At 42.6% G+C, this 20,764-nt stretch overlaps 1 protein-coding gene across 1 annotated transcript in view; it reads left to right on the forward strand.

The window, feature by feature from the left end:
* Nucleotides 1-20,764, forward strand: part of LOC311233397 (rho GTPase-activating protein 26-like) — a 218,321-nt gene that overhangs the window by 145,862 nt on the left and 51,695 nt on the right. The window contains exons 12-15 of the mRNA XM_084320371.1: nt 707-824; nt 2,162-2,236; nt 2,802-2,886; nt 8,371-8,429. Coding sequence (XP_084176497.1) covers nt 707-824; nt 2,162-2,236; nt 2,802-2,886; nt 8,371-8,429 — 337 coding nt within the window. The remainder of the gene's footprint in view (nt 1-706; nt 825-2,161; nt 2,237-2,801; nt 2,887-8,370; nt 8,430-20,764) is intronic.

The raw sequence follows: 20,764 nt of genomic DNA on the forward strand, positions 1-20,764 counted from the left end.
GGGTCCTGTAGGGGGCATTGGTAGCGAAGCGAATGGCGGAGTGATATAGGATATCTAAGCGCTCTAGATCACCTTTACGGGCCAAGCAGTAGATTACATCGCTAAAATCAAATAGCGGCAGGACAGTCATCTGGACCAGGGTGAGTTTAGCAGATCTAGTGAAGGAGGAACGGTTCCTATACAGAAAGCTAAGCCTTGCTTTGACTTTGGCCTGCAGTTTAGTTAGGTGTTCAGAGAAGGAGAGTTTGGTGTCGATCCACACTCCCAGGTATTTATAAGAAGTGACCAGTTCAAGCTTTTTGCCATCGGCGGCTACAATGGTGCCAGTCTGGGAGGTACCCTTGTGGCCGAACCACATAACTTTGGTCTTGCTGGTGTTTAGGACCAGGCAAAGGGCGGAGAAACCAGCTTGGATTTTTAGAAAGCTCTCCTGGAGAGTTTTCAGGACAGCATCCGGGGAGGGACCAGAGGTGTACAGGACTGTGTCATCAGCATAGAGGTGAATTAGGGAGTTTCCAGCGAACTGGCCTATGTTGTTTATATAGATGGAGAAGAGGATTGGAGCTAGTAAGGAGCCTTGGGGGACCCCCTTAGAGATGGATAGGGACTGGGTTAATAGGTTGTCGGTTTTTATTGACTGAGTGCGATCAGAGAGGTAGTTCTCGAACCATGCTACACTGTGATTAGTGACACCAATGTCTCTCAGCCGCTCCAAAAGCTGTTCATGATCCACAGTGTCAAAGGCCTTGGCCAGATCTATAAAGGCAGCAGCACAGTAGAGTTTGGAGTCAAGGGCATTGAGGACATCATTGAGGACTTTCATCGTAGCAGTCTCACATCCATGCCCTGAGCGGAAGCCAGATTGGTTTTCCGAAAGTATGTTGTAGGTTTCTAGAAAGCTTGTGAGTTGTTTGCAAACTAGTCTCTCTAGCACTTTTGCTATACAGGGTAAAATTGAAATTGGGCGGTAGCAGTTGGGGTCGGTATTGTTTCCTCCTTTGAACAGGGGCCGTACCAAGGCTGCTTTCCAAGCAGAGGGCAGTTCTGCTGTATGCAGGGATAGGTTACATAGATGGGAAATAGGTTCAGCAATGATGGGGGCTGCAGTTCTGTAGAAAAAGGGGTCTAACCCGTCAAGGCCAGGAGGTTTCTTGGGGTCGAGTTTGCTGAGTACTTCTAAAACGTCCTTCTCAGTAAATTCCTGCAGTGCAAAACTGTGATGCGTGGCTGGATTAGGGGCACGAAGGTTGGATGGTGAGGCAGGTGGCACTGTAGGGCTGAGGGGCAAGGGGTTGGATGGTGGGGCAGGGGGTGCCATGGACTCAAACAGGCTCCCAGCTTTAATAAGGTGATTATTAAAGGCCTCTGCCACACGCTCATTTCCAGTAATTACCATATCCCCAGTTAAAATAAGTATCCTGCCATATCTTGCTCCCCTTCATAGATTTACCCGTACGTCGGGTTGTGGGGGTACTAGAGACATGACCGTGATCACGTTTTATGCATCCGAGTCTCCTGAACACGTAGAGATAAACCCAGAGTCGATCGGACCTTCCTACGCTGAGCTATATGGTAACTTTCACGCACCTAGGGTGAATGCCTCATTGTTGCGGAGGTATTATGCGGTAGGTGCGATGAAAGTTACCATATAGCTCAGCGTAGGAAGGTCGACTATGGCAGGAGACTTATTTTGCGAAAACTCAGTTTTCGTTAACCACCAATAAGCTACAAAACCAAACTGCCTCTAATAGCACTGTCAATCAGCCTCTAATAGCACCATCAATCAGCCTCTAATAGCACTGTCAATCAGCCTCTAATAGCACTGTCAATCAGCCTCTAATAGCACTGTCAATCAGCCTCTAATAGCACTGTCAATCAGTCCTTTCATGTTTCTGTCCCTCTTCCTCTCCTCCCTCTCATCTCCTCTCTCCTCTTCCTCTCTCCGCTTCCTCTCCTATCTCACCTTCCTCTCCCCTTCCTCTCTCCTCTCTTCTTTTGTCTTCTCCTCTCATCTCTTCTCTTCTCCTCTCCTCTTCCTCTCTCTCCTCTAATTTAATTTCCTCTCCTCCCTCCATTTTACCTCTTCTCCTCTTCCTTTCTCTCATCTCCTTTTCTATCCTCCCTCCATCCTACCTCCTCTCCTCTCCTCTCCTCACTCCAGGTATTGATGAACAGGGCCTGTACAGAATTGTTGGGGTCAACTCCAGAGTACAAAAACTACTGGGCCTTGCTATGGGTAAACACACACACACACACACACACACACACACACACACACACACACACACACACACACACACACACACACACACACACACACACACACACACACACACACACACACACACACACACACACACACACACACACACACACACAGTAGATATTATTATTATTTGTATTTGTTTTCATGGTAGAGTTAGGATTTGATTGGAATTAAACTATCTTACAGGGGGAGAGGATTTAAGACCGAGCACAGCGATAATGGGGAAGGATTTGTCAAGTGAAATACTGTGAACCTACTGTAACTGATGGGAATCATTTCTATGGTGTTGACGGTGTTCACTGAACAGCACGGATCATCAATAGGAACATGAAGATTCCTGCAACGTGTCACCTCTCAGAGTGTTCAAGGTGTTCTCCAGCAGCCGGGTGTACAGTATCAGTTTCATAGGCAGAACATGCGTTTGTTTTTATTTCAACAGACATTTGTCCAGAACCAGGATTAGCCCATGATGCAATAATGGTAAACTAATACTGTCTGAGTAACAGCCCTCCGCCCTCCACATTTTCCCCACCAGATCCCAAGACCTGCGCTGACGTGGAGCTGGACTGCCCAGAGTGGGAGATTAAGACCATCACTAGTGCTATCAAGCAATACCTCAGGTACACTACATAACTGATATTAAGACCATCGCTACCTCAATGACACTACAAAACTGATATTAAGACCATCGCTACCTCAATGACACTACAAAACGGATATTAAGACCATCGCTACCTCAATGACACTACATAACTGATATTAAGACCATCGCTACCTCAATGACACTACAAAACGGATATTAAGACCATCGCTACCTCAATGACACTACATAACTGATATTAAGACCATCGCTACCTCAATGACACTACAAAACGGATATTAAGACCATCGCTACCTCAATGACACTACATAACTGATATTAAGACCATCACTACCTCAATGACGATACAAAACAGATATTAAGACCATCGCTACCTCAATGACACTACAAAACAGATATTAAGACCATCGCTACCTCAATGACACTACATAACTGATATTAAGACCATCGCTACCTCAATGACACTACAAAACGGATATTAAGACCATCGCTACCTCAATGACACTACATAACTGATATTAAGACCATCGCTACCTCAATGACACTACAAAACGGATATTAAGACCATCGCTACCTCAATGACACTACATAACTGATATTAAGACCATCACTACCTCAATGACGATACAAAACAGATATTAAGACCATCGCTACCTCAATGACACTACAAAACAGATATTAAGACCATCGCTACCTCAATGACACTACACAACAGATATTAAGACCATCGCTACCTCAATGACACTACAAAACTGATATTAAGACTATCGCTACCTCAATGACACTACAAAACTGATATTAAGACTATCGCTACCTCAATGACACTACATAACTGATATTAAGACCATCACTACCTCAATGACGATACAAAACAGATATTAAGACCATCGCTACCTCAATGACACTACAAAACAGATATTAAGACCATCGCTACCTCAATGACACTATATAACAGATATTAAGACCATCGCTACCTCAATGACACTACATAACTGATATTAAGACCATCACTACCTCAATGACACTACAAAACGGATATTAAGACCATCGCTACCTCAATGACACTACATAACTGATATTAAGACCATCACTACCTCAATGACGATACAAAACAGATATTAAGACCATCGCTACCTCAATGACACTACAAAACGGATATTAAGACCATCGCTACCTCAATGACACTACATAACCGATATTAAGACCATCACTACCTCAATGACACTACAAAACAGATATTAAGACCATCGCTACCTCAATGACGATACAAAACAGATATTAAGACCATCGCTACCTCAATTACACTACAAAACAGATATTAAGACCATCGCTACCTCAATGACACTACAAAACAGATATTAAGACCATCGCTACCTCAATGACACTACATAACAGATATTAAGACCATCGCTACCTCAATGACACTACATAACAGATATTAAGACCATCGCTACCTCAATAACAATACACAACAGATATTAAGACCATCGCTACCTCAATGACACTACAAAACAGATATTAAGACCATCGCTACCTCAATGACACTACATAACAGATATTAAGACCATCGCTACCTCAATGACACTACATAACTGATATTAAGACCATCGCTACCTCAATGACACTACAAAACTGATATTAAGACCATCGCTACCTCAATGACACTACAAAACGGATATTAAGACCATCGCTACCTCAATGACACTACATAACTGATATTAAGACCATCGCTACCTCAATGACACTACAAAACGGATATTAAGACCATCGCTACCTCAATGACACTACATAACTGATATTAAGACCATCGCTACCTCAATGACACTACAAAACGGATATTAAGACCATCGCTACCTCAATGACACTACATAACTGATATTAAGACCATCACTACCTCAATGACGATACAAAACAGATATTAAGACCATCGCTACCTCAATGACACTACAAAACAGATATTAAGACCATCGCTACCTCAATGCCACTACATAACTGATATTAAGACCATCGCTACCTCAATGACACTACAAAACGGATATTAAGACCATCGCTACCTCAATGACACTACATAACTGATATTAAGACCATCGCTACCTCAATGACACTACAAAACGGATATTAAGACCATCGCTACCTCAATGACACTACATAACTGATATTAAGACCATCACTACCTCAATGACGATACAAAACAGATATTAAGACCATCGCTACCTCAATGACACTACAAAACTGATATTAAGACTATCGCTACCTCAATGACACTACAAAACTGATATTAAGACTATCGCTACCTCAATGACACTACATAACTGATATTAAGACCATCACTACCTCAATGACGATACAAAACAGATATTAAGACCATCGCTACCTCAATGACACTACAAAACAGATATTAAGACCATCGCTACCTCAATGACACTACATAACTGATATTAAGACCATCACTACCTCAATGACACTACAAAACGGATATTAAGACCATCGCTACCTCAATGACACTACATAACTGATATTAAGACCATCACTACCTCAATGACGATACAAAACAGATATTAAGACCATCGCTACCTCAATGACACTACAAAACGGATATTAAGACCATCACTACCTCAATGACACTACAAAACAGATATTAAGACCATCGCTACCTCAATGACACTACAAAACAGATATTAAGACCATCGCTACCTCAATGACACTACAAAACAGATATTAAGACCATCGCTACCTCAATGACGATACAAAACAGATATTAAGACCATCGCTACCTCAATTACACTACAAAACAGATATTAAGACCATCGCTACCTCAATGACACTACAAAACAGATATTAAGACCATCGCTACCTCAATGACACTACATAACAGATATTAAGACCATCGCTACCTCAATGACACTACATAACAGATATTAAGACCATCGCTACCTCAATAACAATACACAACAGATATTAAGACCATCGCTACCTCAATGACACTACAAAACAGATATTAAGACCATCGCTACCTCAATGACACTACATAACTGATATTAAGACCATCGCTACCTCAATGACACTACATAACTGATATTAAGACCATCACTACCTCAGATACAATATAGAACAGATACATTCAATTAAATTTAAACCTTTATTTATTCTCGAAAGGACAATTGAGGTCACCCTCATTTCCAATGTTGTTGAGACTTATACAAACATAATAAACATTGATATATTGAAAAGAATCAGTTACGGTAAACATAAGACATAATACAATATAAAGACATAGATAAAGTGCAGAATAATGGGGGGAAAAGATCAAAAACAATTACAAGCAATTAATTACATTTCTAAATCTCCCATAGCATCATTACTGTACAAGCAGCAGGGGAATTATGTGGCCGGTCTGCCACAATATATAGATATTCGGCCCCTTTTTGCTTTTTAAGGTACAGTAGTATGAATAAAAATAAAAATAAAAACATAATAATAATACAAATATATGCATTATGCACCATGACAGTTTCTGGATGGATGGATGGATGGATGGATGGATGGATGGGTGAAGGGATGGAGAGTATAGGGGGAGGCCACGGCTGGAGGTTAAGTGGAAAGAGAGAGAGAGTAACATGGAGGATAGGAGAGTAAAAGAGTGGTGGTCTAGCTGTGCTCATTCACCTGAGTCATCCGCATGCACAGAGCTGGACGCTTTCAGCACCACACACACACACACACACACACACACACACACACACACACACACACACACACACACACGCGCGCGCGCGCACACGCGCGCGCACACACACACACACACACGCACACGCATACACACACGCGCGCACACACACACACACACACACACACACACACACACACACACACACACACACACACACACACACACACACACACACACACACACACACACACACGCACACACACACATGGATGGGTACAAGATCAGGCCTCATTGAGAACCAGTGGGAGCCATTAGAAGTATCAGGGTGCTGTGATAAACTGACATCCAGCTGGTAACACATAGGAGAGGAGGGGGAGGGGGGGGGGGGGGAGAGAGGAAAGGAGGGGCGAGGAGGGGGGAGGGAGGGAGAGGAAAGGAGAGGAGAGGATGGAAAGGAGAGGGAGATGACAGGAGGGAAACACAGAGGAGAGGAAAGGGTGGGAGGGAGAGGAGAGGGGAAAGGAAATGAGAGGGGGAGTGGAGGGGAGGGGAGAGGAGGGTGAGGAGAGGAGGGGATAGGAAAGGAAAGGAGAGAAGAAGAAGGGAGGGGAGAGGATGGGAATAGATTTGTGGTTTTAAAAGTGTTGTTTTCCAGAATGCTGCCTGCTGCTGCCTCCTCTACATGACTTATCAGTATACCACTCTCTCTCTCTCTCTCTCTCTCTCTCTCTCTCTCTCTCTCTCTCTCTCTCTCTCTCTCTCTCTCTCTCTCTCTCTCTCTCTCCAGAATACTGCCTGCTCCTCTCATTACTTATCAATATATCTCTCTCCAGAATACTTCCTGCTCCTCTCATTACTTATCAATATCTCTCTCTCCAGAATACTTCCTGCTCCTCTCATTACTTATCAATATCTATCTCTCTCTCTCCAGAATACTTCCTGCTCCTCTCATTACTTATCAATATCTATCTCTCTCTCTCCAGAATACTTCCTGCTCCTCTCATTACTTATCAATATCTATCTCTCTCTCTCCAGAATACTTCCTGCTCCTCTCATTACTTATCAATATCTATCTCTCTCTCCAGAATACTTCTTGCTCCTCTCATTACTTATCAATATCTCTCTCTCTCTCCAGAATACTTCCTGCTCCTCTCATTACTTATCAATATATCTCTCTCTCCAGAATACTTCCTGCTCCTCTCATTACTTATCAATATCTCTCTCTCCAGAATACTTCCTGCTCCTCTCATTACTTATCAATATCTCTCTCTCTCCAGAATACTTCCTGCTCCTCTCATTACTTATCAATATCTATCTCTCTCTCTCCAGAATACTGCCTGCTCCTCTCATGACATATCAATATCTATCTCTCTCTCTCCAGAATACTGCCTGCTCCTCTCATTACTTATCAATATCTCTCTCTCTCTCCAGAATACTGCCTGCTCCTCTCATTACTTATCAATATCTATCTCTCTCTCTCCAGAATACTTCCTGCTCCTCTCATTACTTATCAATATCTATCTCTCTCTCTCCAGAATACTGCCTGCTCCTCTCATGACGTATCAATATATCTCTCTCTCCAGAATACTTCCTGCTCCTCTCATTACTTATCAATATATCTCTCTCTCCAGAATACTTCCTGCTCCTCTCATTACTTATCAATATCTATCTCTCTCTCTCCAGAATACTTCCTGCTCCTCTCATTACTTATCAATATCTCTCTCTCTCTCTCCAGAATACTGCCTGCTCCTCTCATGACGTATCAATATATCTCTCTCTCCAGAATACTTCCTGCTCCTCTCATGACGTATCAATATCTCTCTCTCTCTCCAGAATACTGCCTGCTCCTCTCATGACGTATCAGTACCAGAGGAGCTTCATCAAAGCTGCCAGTGAGTATCTTACTCTAATCTCCTCCTACTTTCTCCCACTGCTTTCTCTCAGGGAAGTAACCTTTCCAGGCGTACACTCTTTTTGGCGTACAATTGTATGAGATTAGAATTGTATGAGAGACATTCTAATGATGATGTCACAGTGGCTACTGGCTACTGGTCACTGAAAGCTGTAGACCGGTAGAAATCTAAGATAGAATATACATAAAAACATACATGCTGGTTAATGCTGTCATTTGAAAAGCTATAATGTTTTGGTAAAACATTGTTACCTCAAGTTCCTTGCTCTGTGTAAAAAGAGAAATACAGATCATATCCTCTAAAATGTGCTATAGAATTATAAGCAACTATAATACTATATATATAATGTAAACATTTGAAAGCTCACTAAAGTCATCTACAAGTAAGCTGGCCACTGTCCCTCTTGTTCGCCAACACCACCATTCCTCCCAGGCTCCTCATTCACTTCCATTCATATTGATGACCTAGTCTAAATATATTACTTTTGGAGTATAAACAAACATTTCAATAAAAAGAGCCATTTCTGAGGCACATGTTTTGGCATTTGATATCATGTCTTTACAGATTTATTAGCTTTGAAAAATGAAAGCAGATCTGGTGCATTGTTGAAGTTTTGAGTGTGCTGTGTATCTTTGCCCTGCATGGAATATTTGGGGAGTGGTTACCATGTGCTGCGTTGCTGGAAGAAAAATGCCATTCTCCTACGCAGAGAGTTGGACGACGTTCCACTGTGTTCTACTGTCAAACATCTCCGTCCAAAGAGGAAGTCAACTAACCAGTGCTATTTATACTTGTACTATTTTCCCTTAACATATTGAACACGTACTATCATATTATTGTTCTGTCCATATTTTACGTCTCATTCATAAATAAGAACCTGAAATATCTCTGCAAGTAAGGGCCAATAAAGGCATGGTGAGCAGAGGCGTCAATAGAAGACAGACAGAACATGAACATGGTCTCATCTAGTAGGTTGTGCTCTATTAGTTCCTCTCCTGTTCTTCCAGTCCAACTCATTCCATACCAGTGTTTGGTTTTTCCTGTATGGCTCTGTTGTAGGGCTGAACAATGAATCAACATTTTATTGAAATTGCAATATGGACCAGGGCAATATCCAAATCGCAGGAGGTACAATATTTGTTAATGGTGAAATGTGTGTCAAAATACCATTGTAAATTAAGTAGTACCAGGACGCCTATCGCAAAGAGTAGGGGGTTCCCCGACGTTCCTGGCCAAATTCCCAATCAGGTCTCTGACATCAAGGCCACCTAATCATCCCTCCCCTTAATTGGCTGATATCAATCCCTGTCTCCTGAGCCGTTCAGCCATTGTGTAGTGTGATGTGTGCCTGGTGCCAGTGTATGGCAGCCTTTGAGCATGCCCAAGGTTGGGTGCTACCAGTGGTGGTGAAGAATGAAAATGAAATAGTTTGTTCCCCAAATCGTTCAGCCCTTCAATCCTGTCTAGTCTGGTCCAGTCCTGCCTACAGTTAGGCCATATGGTGAAGGCTGAGAAGTGGCTAGAAAACGATTCTCGTTCCCACCTCTGCGAATTACACAATTTTCACTCTGGGTGAAAGATATATTGGTGTAGATTTAGGAACAAAAAGTTCTCCATTGACAAAATAGCACATTTTGCGCAATCATAATTTGAAAGTCGGGACTAGATCTTTCCTCGCGAATGGATATTTTGTCACAGTGGAGTTTAATTTGACTCAATTGGTGCGAGTTCGGTCACGTATCTTGCGTTCGACCAATAGCAGCTCTCTTTGTTGCGAGGTCCTCGCAACAAAGAGAGCTGCTATTGGTCGATCCGGTGTCAACAAAGAAATTACATTCACACTCTAACGTTACAGACTAAAATGGACAGATAACACCTTCTAAAGTTTGCAAAAAGGTTTCTAAACAATGTTATATGCATCTCACATCCGTTCAGAAAGAACGTGTACAAGATTTTACACATACACGGTGGGATAGATATAGAAACTGCATTGAACGGTGGCTTAATCTACCAGGCCAGAATCATACCATTGTGGAGACTGGAGACATACAAACATTGTTTAGAGATCGATTTGTGTCATAAATGGCATGATATCTGTATGTTGTGTATGTCATAAATGTCATGATGAATTGAAAATGGGGGACCCTGATGTAAACAAGACGAAAGTCTTTCTCTGGTCTGCATCCCCTTAACAATTGTGTGTATTGAGCCGTTCTGTATTGTACCCATTCTGCAATCTGTTAATAAAGTTTTCAATCAATCAAGATAAGATATTCCTTTATCGGTCCCATTGGGGAAATGCAGGCATCATAGCAGCATGGGGGAGGGGAGGTACAGGTAGTAAAAACAAGCAGTGTAAACAATATAACAAGTCAATATAATTAACTAACTAACTGAAATATACAGTATTCACATAAGGTGCAGTATGCATAAGGTAGTGTTATTGTCCTTTTTAGGTTCCTAGTAGTTGTAGTTGGATGTCTGGCAGCAGTCCCTGCCCACTGTTGTGGAGCCTGATGGCCGCTGGTATGAAGGACTGACCGCCGGAGGTTTATTTGTCACATACATACACAACTAACACAAGTTTAAAGTTTCAAGTTTGTTTATTATTTATCACAATAAAATACAGGTACTTTACGATGAAATGCTTGTTTCTGTATGAGCCCCTGAGAGTGTGCTTCATACAGTAAAAGAAAGTAAGTAAGTAAAGAGGAATATTCAATATACAATATACAATACAGAGTAAAATGAGTAAACAGTGAGGTGTGTGGAGAGATCAGTGTCAAACTGATCTCAACAAATACAAACAAATCACACTACCACACCCTCTTCCACCACCACACTTCCCAGGCAAGACTGATGTTAATCATCCTCACCACTATCATCTGAGTCATCATCCCATGTAGCCCTATCTTCGGTTTCCTTAGAAACATTTGCACAGTTTTGGCATTGACAAAGATCTGTACATGGCAGTTTTGCAGACACACATGAACATCTTCCTGTCTCAAATTGTCCTTGTTTGCAACCTTAGTGGTCTACCTGCAACACACTATCAGAGGCCGGATTTGTAGTCATCCGTCATAGTCACTGTTAACTCCCCATCCTCGACATGCCACCCATTGCCAACAGGTAAAGGGGCACACATTATAGATTTCAATGAAAGATACGTGACCGAACTCGCACCAATTGCGTCAAATTAAACTCTGCGCAGTCCGCGGTGACAAAATATCCGTTCGCGAGGAAATATCTAGTCCCGACTTAAAAATTATGATTGCGCAAAATGGGCTATTTTGTCAATCGAGAACTTTATGTTCCTAAATCTACACCAATATATCTTTCACCCAGAGTGAAAATTGTGTAATTCGCTGAGGTGGGAACGGGATGAAACGATACAGCCTTCACCATACGGCCTAAGTGGGATCTATACAGGGTGTGTGTCAGTGACCTGTCTAGTCTGGTCCAGTCCTGCCTACAGTGGGATCTATAGTGACCGGTTTTGTCTCTGCAGCAATAGCCAAGGCTTATGAAAGCTGAGCTGGCAGGGAGGAAAGAACTCAAGGAAATGACAGTTTGTCTGTGGCAACGCCAAGAGGAAATGGCTACACACTAAGGCCAGAGAGAGAGAGAGAGAGACCCCTATCCCTCCCTCGTTCCCTTTATCCTTCCCTCCAGAAGCACTCCATCCATTCCTCTTCTTTTCCCCGCCAGACCTCTTCATCCTCTCCTTCTGTTTACTTTGTGTCTACCCGTCGCTTAGTTGTCTGTCACGTGTGTGTGTGTGTGTGTGTGTGTGTGTGTGTGTGTGTGTGTGTGTGTGTGTGTGTGTGTGTGTGTGTGTGTGTGTGTGTGTGTGTGTGTGTGTGTGTGTGTGTGTGTGTGTGTGTGTGTGTGTGTGTGTGTGTGTGTGTGTGTGTGTGTGTGTGTGTGTGTGTGTAAAAACATGTGGAGGCAGGCGTCAGTAGCAGCAGTGTGATCCGAGGACACTGTCCTCGTCTGAACTCTCTGTTCTGCCGGTCCCTCCTCCTCTTCTTCCCGCTTTCCCCCTCTCCTCCATTCCTCTCCATTTCTAACTCCTCCCCCCGACCCTGCCCATGTCCTCCAGACTAGAGAGAGAGAGAGAGAGAGAGAGAGAGAGGGGGGGGGGAGAGAGAGAGAGAGAAATTAACAATTTCATTACTCTTGTAATTATGGAGGGGGGTACCTCGTTTATCAAGAAGAAAAGAGAAAAAACGTTCAGGTTCTAATTAGACATTGATTTTCAATCACTTTTTTTCATCTGACATGCATGTTTCATTAAATAAAGTTTAGTTTAGCACTGAGAGGGAGGGAGAGAGGGGGATAGAGAGGGATAGGGGGGGGGGGGTGGGGGTGGCACCTGGATCATGTCCATTGGTTGGGGCATGCACTATAGCAGGAAGATAGTACACACACACACACACACGCACGCACGCACACACAAACACAGTAACCCTGCCTCCCAAACCTCAATCAGCTTTGATCTGTCTCTGTTCCGCTTTTCAATCTCTCTCTGTCTCTCCCTCTTAAGTGCTTAACTAAACTTTATTTAATGAAACATGCATGTCAGATGTAGTCAAAAGTAATTAAAAATAAATAATGTCTAATTAGAACCTGAAAGGGTTTCCTCTTTATATGATTATACTCATTCATTTTGTAGTAGATTCTTGATAAACGAGCTCCCCCCCCCCCCATAATTACAAAAGTAATGATATTGTTAATCTGAGCTGTGGATCAATCCACCACATGGTCTGTGATGTTGATAATAAGCAGTGCTTCACAGCAGACGTTCCACACTCTTATGGAGATGTCCTGTTGTACCAGCCCTGGCAGACAGGGGGAGCTCTGCATGCACTTTAGAGCTTAGCATGGTAGTGCTGAGGGAGGGGGTACAAGTCATATTGTGCCTTTAGCCCTAAATCCTCTTAGCCTATATGTAACCTTTTACATTTTGCCATTGAACTGTATTATAAAGTTCATCTAGTGTGTGTGTGCGTGTGTGTGTGTGTGTGTGTGTGTGTGTGTGTGTGTGTGTGTGTGTGTGTGTGTGTGTCCAGATCTCCCCTATGTTTAGAACCATTCATGCTGACTGAGTGGAACAGGGTCTTTAAACTACCAATATCAGCTTAGCCCATACCTAACCCTGCTATATGACTTCAATGCTGATCATGCTATTCAATTCAATTCAATAAAAAAAAACATTATTAGTCCCGCAAGGGGCAATTTAAGGCATGGATATGGCAAACAGCTGCACTTATACACATCCAAGACAGGGGACAAGATACATACATGACACTATTAAAACACACATTAAGACATGACACTGTTAGAACAGGATCCTTATATTGTTGATCTGTCAAGTTTAAACTACATTTTTAATCAAGGGGTCAAAGGATGCATATTAGTGAACTGACCATTCCTTGTACTGTGGCCATTCACCATACCATAATTCACTATGAATTGAAAATGGGGGACCCCGATGTAAACAAGACAAAAGTATTTCTCTGGTCTGCATCCCCTTAACAATTGTATGTATTGAACTGTACTGTACTGTACCCATTCTGCAATCTGTTAAATAAAGTTTTCATTCATTCATTCATTCATTCATTCATTCATTCATTCATTCATTCATTCATTCATTCACCATATGTGGAGTGTGCACACGCACATGCATTATGTATGTATGTATGTATGTATGTATGTATGTATGTATGTATGTATGTATGTATGTATGTATGTATGTATGTATGTATGTATGTATGTATGTATGTATGTATGTATGTATGTATGTAAGATAAGATGATCCTTTATTGATCCCATTGGGGACATTCGGGTGTCAAAGCAGCATGGGGGGGGGGGGGGTACAGGGGGGGGGGGATGCATAGCTTCACAGTCCTATATACACTATAGGTACACAGTATAGATACAAATACAATATAAAAAAGTACAAACACATGATAGTCCAGTGATGAGAGTCCAGTGATATGAGTCTCTAGTGCAAAATACAATGTAAAAGATAGTCAGTACTAGGGCTGTCTTATATACTTCGAAGCTTCGTTCGATGGGCATGGGATTCGAATATGAAAAAAATAAATAAAAAAAGTATTTTTTTTTTGTGCAAAATCAACTCTGCCTCTCTGGTTACAACAAGCAATGCTGTTTGTTATTTAAGATGAGGTCGGACTTGGCACTGACAGATTTGTGTTCATTGTGCTGCTTTTATAAAGCCTCAAATGACGGCTTACAATATTTCATGAAAGCATGTTTAGTTTGTCTAAGATTTAAAAAGGTTTAAACTTTACAGCACTGACAAAGATGAACAAAGTGCTGTACAAGTCCCACAACATAATTTTTTAATAAATAAAATAAAGTATTTATAATAAAAAAAAATAAGTTTTATCTCGAAGCTTCGAATTAAAATCGAATCTCGGCCCTGAAGCTTCGAATTCCAAAAAAATATGCGAAGGTCAGCCCTAGTCAGTACGGTGATGTGAGTCGAGTTGTGACAGTGATAGTTCTGGCAGCAGATCCGGCCGCCCAAGACCTTTGTTGCAGAGCCTGATGGCTGCCGGTATAAAGGACCGCCCCAGGCGGTTTGTGGTGTGTCGGGGGGGGGATGAGTCTTAGGCTGAACGTGCTCTTCATTCTGGCTAGCTGCTCAGAGATTCTGAGAGGGGTTCTCCAGGATGGCTTCTAGCTTTTTCCTCATCCTCCTCTCAGCCACCACCTCTAGATTATCCAGCTCACCACCCACTACTGAGCTAGCCTTCTTCACCAGCTTGTTCAGCTTGCTGGAGTCCCTCAACTCGAGTTGATGTTGCCCCCCCAGCACACCACAGCAAAAAAGAGGACGCTGGCTACAACCGACTGGTAGAAAGATAGCAGCAGTCGGTTGCACACATCGAACGACCTGAGTCTGCTCAGGAAGAACACCCTTCCTGTAGAGGGCCTCAGTGTTGTTGACCAGTCCAGTTTATTGTTCAGGTGAACTCCGAGGAACTTGTAGGACTCCACCATCTCTACCTCCTCCCCTCCGAGGATTATGGGAGAAGGGGGACCCTTCCTACCTCTCCGATAGTCCACCACCAGCTCCTTTGTCTTGCTGACGTTGTGTTGGAGCTGGTTACTGTCCAACCACCCTACGAAGCTCTCCACCAGGGCCCTGTATTCAGCCTCATCATCATCCACAGTGTAGCTGACGATGGAGGAGTCATCGGAGAACTTCTGCAGGTGGCACGTTCTTGTGTTGTAGTAGAAGTCGGAGGTGTAGAGGGTAAATAAAAAGGGTGACAGCACGGTACCCTGGGGAGCGCCGGTGTTGCTCACCAGCACCTCTGATTGGCTGCCCTGAAGTCTCACGTACTGAGGTCTGCTGGTGAGGTAGTCGGTGATCCAGGCCACCATTCCCTGATCCAGCTGCATCCCAGTGAGCTTCTCCTCTAGCCGCAGCGGCTGGATGGTATTAAATGTAGTGATGCACGATATATCGCCGCCGATATAATATCGGCCGATATGGCAGTTTTTTTACACATCGGTATCGGTCCGACATCAAGATAGGGCCGCTATGGGCCGATATAAAAAAATATATAATAATAATATGTTTTGCCCTTAAAGGGGAACTATCTTATAAATGGCCTTTTTGAGTGTTTAGCATTGTTTCCTAGCTATGTGAACTTATATTAATATGATCTATGTCTCAAAATTCTCATATTGGCGCATTCTTCCAATTCTCCTCTCACAATATTCACCCTCACTGAACTGAGTCATTTGAAAATGTGCCCTATATGTGATGTCATAAAGACACCGCTGCATGTTAATGTTCAGGTGAACCAGAACGCGCGCAGTGGTTTAGGAGCCCAGGCTCAAAACAGCTCGAGATCTTGAGGTAGAAAAATGCTGTTTTTGAGGACTTGATTAGAAATACAAAACAATGAATAAAAAAAATATATATATTACAGAGGTGTTCCATAGACTCACAGGAATTGTGTAAAAGTGCCCAAATAGTGAAAGAAATAGTAAAATAGTTCCCCTTTAACACTTTGGGAGCCAGCCGTGTTTTCCTTTTTACCCCCTTGAATGCCACCATCCACTCCCAATGTTAACTTAATATCGCCTAATCTATGTTTTAAATTATGGCTATGTGTCTAATCTGCCCGTCGCTTATCAAAGACTCATTTTCCAGTCAACATTGTCAAGGCAGATTGTTTTTTTATCGCTTCATTTCCGTTTGATAGCATTTTGAAAATCACTCGTTTTCTCGGAAAAAACAACCCTATGATGATAATCGTCTTTTACTGGAATATTCCAGAACGTTGTCATTTGTCGGCCTATTTATGAATCGTTTTCAAATAAACGCTAGATGATCGATAGTATATGTGTGCGCACGCACGCTCGTGCCGCGCGCTGATAATCGCTGCTCTTATTTTCTGATGGCTTTTACAGTCAAAACAGCTATATCACATATAGGGAAAACACTTATATATCCGTGAAAACGAGTCTGATTATCCTAAGACTGATAACATAGATTCCTTACCTGAGGTCAGATGGTATCCAAATGGTTTATTCCAATTTCCGATCGCCATTTGAAAAAATCGATAATTGTAGAGCTGCCGCGGTATTGATATTTTCCTTACCGCACGAATTTGCGCAATATTTCCTACCGCCGCGGTAATTACCGCACAGTGCGCACAAAAAAAAAAAAAAAGTTTGAATGCATTTTTTTTTTTTTAGTAGTAGTCTACTCTTATAGCCTGCCTCTAGTCTAATGGCGCTTTTCCACTGCATATTACCTACTCGACTCGACCCGCTTTAGGCACCTGGTACTTCGTTCCTTTTCCACTGCAGCCAGGTACTACTCCGTTTGGGGAATGGGGATGCAGGCGGGGCCGCCGCCGCTCGCTTGTGTACACTGAAAGCTCCGTGGGCATAGATGTCCGAGGGCTTGCAGCAAGCCAGAGTTTAACACAGTTTCAATCAATCAATCAATAACAACATTAACCAGACTCTCGTTGCGTCTATTCTGCCAAAGCTAACGTTACCTCTCATTGTGTATTCTACCAAGCAAACCCGGGTTTAACGTTACCTCTCGTGTATATCGGATAACAACAACAAACTTAACACATCAGCGATCTTGTTGTGACACTAAACTCTCCGCTCGGTGGTAAATTGGGTTGATGTCGGTTTTGTTTCATCAATAAATAAGGCAGAATACACAGTGAATCCATTCTTTTTTGTTTATTGCACTTGGTTCTGTCGCAAACAAATCCTGAATGAAATGCATCCTTAGCGAGGCAGTAAAGATGGCGGCGTTCTGTTTTCGTTCAGAGGCGTCGAGTAGGGGGTATCTGCAGAGCCGCAGAGCCAGGCTGGACCAATAGGGTCGCTTGGAACCGAGTAGGGTATATCTGCAGAGCCGCAAGCCAACTTTATTATTATGATAAAAAACAGCGGTGACGCGGTATTCAGCCTAACTCTGCGGTGAGCGTGATGCAACAGCGATACCGCGGTAATGCGGTTATCGCGGCAGCTCTAGATAATTGTATTGATCCATCGTGTATACAGTAGAACACATATTCGCCGCGGCACCAAGGCTCCAGAATGAACTCTGGTAGACCCCGGTTACATCAGTGAGAAGTAAAATGTGGAGTCAGAAATCCGTTCTCCCATTCACTTTCATTGAGTCCAATCCAAAAGGGTGATTTACCATCTGGGAGACGATAGGGGGCGCTTTTTTCACATCTGAGCGCCGGCGGTGCCTGGATCTCCAACGGTAGGCTCAGTTGATGCAATATGATTTCAGAACGCTAATAATTATTTTTTTTTTAAACGAGAATACTTGTGACGTGGCATTCAACGGTCGGGGGGTAAACCCGAGAAATCTCGGGCGTGGCGCTCAAAGTGTTAAATAGTTTCAAAATATTAGTAATTTCTGAAAATAAGTTACAAAAGTAAAAAAAAAAAAAAAAATGCGTTTTGGAAAATAGCTCTTAAAAAAGTGTTTTCTATACAGAGATATCGACATCGGTAAATATCGGTATCGGCCAGAACAGCAATATTAATATCGGTTATCGGTATCGGCCACAATTTTCACATCAGTGCATCACTAATTAAATCCGCTGGAGAAGCTGAAGAACATGATCCTCACTGAGCTGCGTGGTCTCTCCAGGTGTGTATAGGCCCTGTGGAGCATGTAGGTGATGGTCTCTCCAGGTGTGTATAGGCCCTGTGGAGCATGTAGGTGATGGTCTCTCCAGCTGTGTATAGGCCCTGTGGAGCATGTAGGTGATGGTCTCTCCAGCTGTGTGTATAGGCCCTGTGGAGCATGTAGGTGATGGTCTCTCCAGCTGTGTGGCCCTGTGGAGCATGTAGGTGATGGTCTCTCCAGGTGTGTGGCCCTGTGGAGCATGTAGGTGATGGTCTCTCCAGCTGTGTGTAGGCCCTGTGGAGCATGTAGGTGATGGTCTCTCCAGGTGTGTGGCCCTGTGGAGCATGTAGGTCAGGGGTGGCCAACCAGTCAGAGACTAAGAGCCACAAAAATTACTGTGGTACCACAAAGAGCCACACCATATACCAGCGTTTCTAAACCTTTTTTTTCAGTCACGGCACCCTTCATGTGTTTATACTGTAGGTCTCACCCTCTGGCCTCTGAAGTTGCTAATGTCTTTTTTTATTTGGGCCTCACAGGGTTAAAAGTACCCTGTGAGACCCACGGTTGCAAAATTACAAAATCACTTTTAGCCATTTAAAAAAAGAATGTTTATAGGGCGGTCAGGTGGCGTAACGGAGATTGCGCTCGTCACCAACGCAGGAGATGCTGGGTTCGAGCCCAGCTCTCGGCGTTGCTACCAGCTTGGCTGGTCGTTCATACCAATACAATTGGCAGTATTAGGGGGTGGGAAGCTGGTGGGTGGGAATCTGGCGTTGTGGACAGTGACGCCTACAGGTCAGGTCTCGGCACTTGCTCAGCGGGGGCAGGACTTGGTGGAGATAGCGTGCCCTCCCACGCGTTACACTTCACCAATGAGAGTCCTCGCTGCCAAGTGAAAAGACGTCACTGGCAGTCGCCACACGTATCGGAGGAAGCGTGCGGTCGGCTTCGGGACGCCCTTGTACCAACTCGTAGGAGAACATGCATACAGCAGCCAGGTAGGGGAGGGGGGGAATTGGCACGGCGACTAAATTGGGACGGGAGAAAAACAAAATTGGAGAAAGAGAAATAAAAATACAAAAAAAATAAAAAAATAATGTTTATTTAAAAAAATTTAAGCACATGTAGGCCTATAGTCAATTGGTCCTGTTGTTCAGCCTCACAATGCTATTTGATAGTAAATGTGTTTATATGTCCCACCCTCTGGCCTCTGAAGTTGCTAATGTCTTTTTAACTTGGGCCTCACAGGGTTAACTTCTTAAGCCCGAGATATACAGTAAAAGTGTATATTTTCAGCATTACGTTTGTTTACCAATTATTTTAACTGTTATTAGTGAAATATAAGATTATAGAAATCTCAGCGCATTGAGTCGGAAACCGGCGCATATTGACAGGAGGAAGTGGCACATCCAAAAGTGAGTGTAGTCTTTTGAAGGAAGAGACTCAGGGCTTTCGAATTTAGAAAAACTACCCTACCCAGCTCACACCAGCCCCTGTCAATCATCTGACTTCTGGATTTACTTTTTTATTTCACTTATTTTTTGGGATTATCTCCCACAAACCTGAACGTTATTGCCATAAAACAGAACACAGTTAGTTTCTCTACCTTTCTGTGAACGTCTTGCAAAAAACGGTGTTGCAATACGATGAAAAATGGTGGAGAAATTTACATTATAAAAAAGATGGCAGAATTCAGTACTGTAACCTTCTGTTTAATAATCTTCCCTTCATTAATTTGTTTAGATTTTTCAGGTCTGGTCAATTTTAGCATGGTGTTATTCATAGTCAAAGATAAAAAAAAAATTAAATCGAATTGATATTCTCCTTTGGTTCATTACAATTTACTCAAGCCTAGTAACAGACACACTATTTCTGACACTGATCCATATATGTCCCTAGATTCAGATCCCAAGAACATGCAAATGGACCATTTAAAAAAAATTGTAAATGTTTATTCTACGTCCTTATGGAATGAGTGACATAAAAAAAAAAAAGTAAAAAAAAAAAAATATTATATATATATATATATATATATATATATATATATATATATATATATATATTTTTTTTTTTTTTTATGGAAGAGCCGCACATTGACGGGCAAAGAGCCGCGGGTTGGCCACCCCTGATGTAGGTGATGGTCTCTCCAGCT

This window comes from Notolepis coatsorum (genome assembly GCF_963971535.1).
Source record: "Notolepis coatsorum genome assembly, chromosome: 8".
In the NCBI taxonomy this organism is placed as follows: Eukaryota; Metazoa; Chordata; class Actinopteri; order Aulopiformes; family Paralepididae; genus Notolepis; species Notolepis coatsorum.